The following is a 5,385-nucleotide window of genomic DNA, read 5'->3' on the forward strand; positions in this document are numbered from 1 at the left end:
GATCAAAGAAGAGAGGATATTATTAAGCTCTGATATGAAACATCTTCACTCTTCCTCAGAGTTCGTCCTTGACGGCCTCGCTATTAGGGGAAGTTTTGATGGGATAAGAGGCTTGCATTGCTATACCACACAGTCCATGACTAGCTTTGATGCCACGCTGCATTCTAATGTAACCTTGCTCTCCCCAGTCTGCTCCCCATGAGTTCCTCACGATCCAGTACTTGGTTCCATCAGCAGCGGCTCCGTATCCCACAATGGCCACACCATGATCTAGCTCTGTTCCGCAAGGTCCAGAGAATACTCCCTGTTCATCAACAATCATGGCAAGTAATAATTAAGATTATTAAATTCGAGTTGACCCTTCATATAGTTAAAATACCAAATTAATTCAACTTTTGGTTTGCTAAGAAGTGATTAATTAATAAGTACCTCTGAGTAGAACTGGAAAGCATAACCACTGGCTTCAATGGCAACAGAGACAGGTTGGTTTGCGACGGCTTTCAACAGGGCAGCCTCGTTGTTAGCAGGAACGTCTTGATGTCCATCAATTATCACCAAAGGAGCATTCAACTGCAAAACCCGGAAAATTTGAGGCCAACTCATCTAGAATCTCGGGGGTGTATCATGTATGGGTAGTTAAAGAGTTTAAATTTTAATTTAGAGAATCGAACTAATCTACCCTTGATGCATCACAAGACCCATCTTGGGCTGTGTAGCCATAGTTCGCCTCTGTGGTGAGCCCTCCATTCGATTTAATGAACTCGTATGCGTAATCCATGAGTCCTCCATTACATCCTGAATTCTCAGTGCTGCAATCGACGAGCTCCTGCTCAGATAAGGAGATGAGTTTCTTGGTCTTGATTTGATTTATTCCCTCAACACCAACAACAGTTGAGAAAGCCCAGCAACTTCCTGTAACACATAACATTAAATAACAGATCTACCAAGAAGACCCAATAATTGTAATTTCAATGAAACCTATGATTGGGTATCTTTAGTATCAAATGCTTACCACATTGGCCTTGGTTCTTGACAGGGTTGACCGCACCTTTCGCCCTCCAATCAATGGAAGCAGGGACGTTTTCGAAGTTCTCGTATATGAAGCCACTGGAGGCACGAGAAGCCCCTCGCAGCATGCTGTGGTGCTTCACTTTGGAGCCTGCGTAGACGCTCTTGAACTCATGGTTGGTCATGTCTCCGAACTTGTTGAGCTTCAACTTGTAAGGGTGGTCCTTCTTGTTGAATTCATGAATGTACTTGACATTCTCTTTGAACACATTGAAGCGCTTTTGCTTCTCAGAAAGATCTCTAGAAACAGTATGGTGACTCCTCCACTTCTCATACAGGCTCCAGAGACTGTCTTCGGTCTCCAAATCCTTTTCTTGGAAATCAAAACTCTGGGCAAAACCCAGAAACAGAGCAAACGAAAGAACAAAAAGAATAGCCACTTTCTTCTCCATCTCAATTGCTTAATTTGATGCGAAACTTAGGCCTGTTGAAGCTGGTTTATATAGAACAATCACAAGAGGGAAAACCTCTCAGTACCCTCCTCTGTCCAATTCTGTCCAATCACATTCAATTATAGGAGGGCATAACAGGGGAAGAGAACAAGTGATAATAAATTATAGAATTTGAAGGTTTCTTATGGGTAACAAGAATAAATCAGTTATAGGGTATGTTTGTAAAGGGATTGGCACTTGAAGGAGGTTCAAACTGATCTACCCAAACAAGTAAGAAGAAAGCAACTCTTTTGATTTATTATTAGGATGAGTAGTGTGACATAAGGCAGATGGTTACTGTAGTCAGAACTTTTAACTGGAAAACTGGAAATGTAAAGATAAAGGATGGTTGGGTTTGTGCAGTTCCATGCATGCCATTGTGGAATGTGATAGAATTTGCTTTGTAGATCGATCTTTGCATGCGAAACACGCTAACTTGTTTGTTTAGGATATTCACAAGGGGTGACGGGTTGGTCATGCCAAGGAGACTTTAGGGGCACGATTTCACGCAGGTTGGATTGTTGGAAGTAAAGACCTATTATAGTAACCGTCCTGTGTCCTGTACTCCAGTGCCCTATTTTTTATTGATAACCAAACAATGGCTTTTTAAAAAGGAGAAGAGGGGGGAAAATTGAAAAAAGCCCAATGCCTTTGGCCCTGTTTGCTTAGAAGGTGGTTGGGGGGGCAGAGTTGTGTGGGATTGGGCCTCAGCATGTTATGGGATAATAGAGAGGGCAGTGAAAGTAAACTGGAAAAAAAAAGTGACGCTTCACAATTTTTTTTTTAGCTTGTTCAGTTAGGTTTTCCTAGGGAGAAGAGAAGTTTCAAAATATCATTTCTCATTACAATTTGAGGGTTAGATCAAGAGATTCTTTTCTCACTATAGCTGAAGAAAATTCGATCTAATAATATAAAAAAAGTACTTTCATCTTTTTGTCAATAGATTTCCAAGAATGACACTAATTTTGTTTAAATTACAAAATATGCCATCATTTTATGGGATTGAGTGGGAGAAACAACATGCCATTGTCCGAAACAAATTGTTATGCCTTGTCACCATTGCCTTCATTCTTACTACACTTTTATAATCTAATCCTCGTGACCTTATTCCTCGCAAGTCCACCCCCTCCCCTCTCCCCCCCCACCCCCAAAACTCCATCTGTTTATAACACCATCCTACAACTCTGTCAAAAGAAAAGAACGTATTCGATGCATGAGGCTTCCACATGCAAGATCCGAGGGGGTGAGGGTTTCCACCAACACTTGTTCTGTTATGATGGTGCCTAAGGGTTCCCTTTTTTTCTTTTCTTTGTTTAACTTACATGATATAGGTTATAGTTAAAAATTTAACTCCTTCTCTTTTTCTATACTATTTTCTTTTATTTTACATTGGAACAAATGGAAGAATTGTAAAAGTGTTACTAGATTACTGGCAAACTTGTGTTTGGTTGCTCCGCCTTGAAGCCATTTCATTATTGTGCTCCAAAAACTCTTCCATAGATAAGGATTGTTACCCAAAATATGTCCTCATGAGTCATCACTAGTAAGAAAGTTGACATTAGAAAGAAATGAAATATGAGTTCAATGCCTGATGATGCCTAAGTTATCTTTTATTTTTTTATTTTAAGGTTTGTTGGGCACCACTCATGCCTTTGAAGGATGATGGAGTCCCCAAGAATCTTGAAATTAATAATCAGTATCGAGATTGAATCTTGTATTTCATAATCAATTGATGGTGGCCATGATGTGTTCTAATTTTGTAAGTTTCCCACTTAGGCTGTGTTTGGAAGCCAGGAGAAGAAAATAAAAGAGAAAAAAAATGTACAATTTTTGTACTTTTTTCTTTGGGTTAAGAATTTTTCTTTGCAGTTGGTATGTCTTCGCCTAAGAGAAGATTCTCTTTTTCAAATTCAAAATTCCTCTTGGGAATTGTGAAATATTCTTTTGCTCTCCCAAAAATTTTCTTGCCAAAAACATAAGAAAACATTAGAAAATATGAAAGATAATAAGACAAAAAATGAATGATTACATAATGATTTCCTATGTGTCTATCTCTCTCTTAAAATTCAAAATTTTTTGAATTTTTTTCTTTTCTTCTCTTCATAACCAAACATACGTAGTCTTTTTATTTTCTCACAATTTCTTATTTTTTCTTTTCTTTTCTTCTCTGGGCTACCAAACATAGGCTTAGCAAGGTAAACATTTTGATAGAGTCTAGAAAAACGAATTATATATATATATATATATATATTTGTTAGAAAAACGGTTAGAGATTACATATGCTTGATCGATTGCATCAGTCAAGAATTTTAGACCATTTGCTCTAACGTCTGAGTACAACACATTGGCTCCAATTATATAAAAAATTTAAGAGATTTTTTTATTGACATATATTTATCAACGTGTCAAATAATTTGTAATTTTTATTTTTTATTTTTTAATCTAATAGATATATATATATTTATTTATTTATTTATTTATTTATTTTAATGAAGGTAAAAGTTGTCATTTATCACTTATGTATTTGAACAAAAAACTTAGAATCGATTTGAATTAATCCTAAAAACCCTAGAATAGTCCGCTCTAGAATATACGAAAGCAAGATCGGTCATGATAGATTTCGATCTAATTAACAGACCAATCTGATTCCAAAATTTTGAAACATTGATGATACTCCTTGGCTAGGCACCCAATTGTGCACAAAGGAACTTGAACTCGAGTACAAGCCTTAGGACAAATTATGACAAGCAAGACACAAAACAAAACAATTGACAAAGTTGGTTGCCCCAAATGGTGCAAACTCTTGAACTTGACATAATAGTAAGTTACCTTTAAAGAATTTTGAAAACCCTCTTGTACCCGTGACTCAAAGAGAACTTTTAAGAATAAAACAAAAAGAGTTACATGTTCCACATTACATCTACAAACGTGTCAATCAAATAATCACATATAAAATAGAAAACATTGCACACACGACTCAAAAGATGAGATCATCATCATATTAAACTTGATTACTTGAGCCAAAACCTTTGCCATGTTCACGATTAAGTATAAAACAGAAGAGAATCCAAAGAAAGTTACATGTGCAAAATTACATCTATAGAAGTATCATTCAGATCATCCCACAAATAAAAACAGAAGACATTGCTGCCACGGCTCATAAGATGGGCTCATCATATTAATAAACTTGATTATTTCACTATTTTAATAATCCAAATTCTTAAGTTTCATCCAATCCAAACTTCTTTTCGTGGAATCCCTGTGCTTTTGGGACTAGAATATTAGATTAATCTCAAAGAAATTCATAATTTAAAGAATCTCTGATCTCAACCTAAATTTTGCCTTTTAATGGGATCTTTTCTTTTATTTTCTTCTTCTTTTCGTTTTGGGAGTTGGAATCTTGGTGTACTTCAATAAACTTTTCATATATTTTAACCATTTCAATTAGAATCAAATCACATGGGATCTTTAATTATGGGTTTATTTAGACAGTTAATTAAGACTTGATAAAAAAATTAAGACATGATCAAGACCCGACATGCTTCCTAATGAGGTAACGAATACTGATCTGATTATAGGTGTAGGAATTGGGATCAAATTCGCCACATTGACTGAGTTGACTCAGTATCAATTCGGAGTGATCACAATTGATTTCACAATCTGCTTTATAACTCGGCTCAAATAGGTTTATTACGACCGGTTAAACCAAGTTACAATCAATTTGACTTAAAATCATATCAAAATTGTGGCAGATAGAGTAAGAAATGTCAATAATCGACTTTGGATTCAAAAAATTAATTAATTTCTTTTATTAGAGTAGAAAATTAATTAGGTGATAAATCATGAAATAATGTTTTTTTTTTTTTTTTTGATAGAAGAGATTATA

The 5,385-nt window shown here is 35.7% G+C and overlaps 1 protein-coding gene across 1 annotated transcript; it reads right to left on the reverse strand.

The window, feature by feature from the left end:
- On the reverse strand, positions 1–1,699 carry LOC122075583 (vignain-like). The gene is made up of 4 exons (XM_042640659.1): positions 1,013–1,699; positions 680–912; positions 430–570; positions 1–304 (listed from the first exon to the last, which is right to left on the reverse strand). Exons 1-4 carry the CDS (start codon positions 1,458–1,460, stop codon positions 56–58), a joined length of 1,071 nt encoding a protein of 356 aa, XP_042496593.1. The 5' UTR covers positions 1,461–1,699; the 3' UTR covers positions 1–55.
- Between the last annotated feature and the right edge of the window lie 3,686 nt (positions 1,700–5,385).

The sequence above is a fragment of the Macadamia integrifolia genome, chromosome 4 (genome assembly GCF_013358625.1).
Source record: "Macadamia integrifolia cultivar HAES 741 chromosome 4, SCU_Mint_v3, whole genome shotgun sequence".
NCBI classification, from domain to species: domain Eukaryota; kingdom Viridiplantae; phylum Streptophyta; class Magnoliopsida; order Proteales; family Proteaceae; genus Macadamia; species Macadamia integrifolia.

Excerpts from the sequence above, each read along its gene's own strand:
- LOC122075583 (XM_042640659.1), bottom strand. The coding sequence starts at position 1,460 with ATGGAGAAGAAAGTGGCTATTCTTTTTGTTCTTTCGTTTGCTCTGTTT. Across the intron at positions 571-679 it reads GGTCTTGTGATGCATCAAGG|TTGAATGCTCCTTTGGTGAT; the intron begins GTAGATTAGTTC and ends CGGGTTTTGCAG. Across the intron at positions 305-429 it reads CTTTCCAGTTCTACTCAGAG|GGAGTATTCTCTGGACCTTG; the intron begins GTACTTATTAAT and ends GTTGATGAACAG.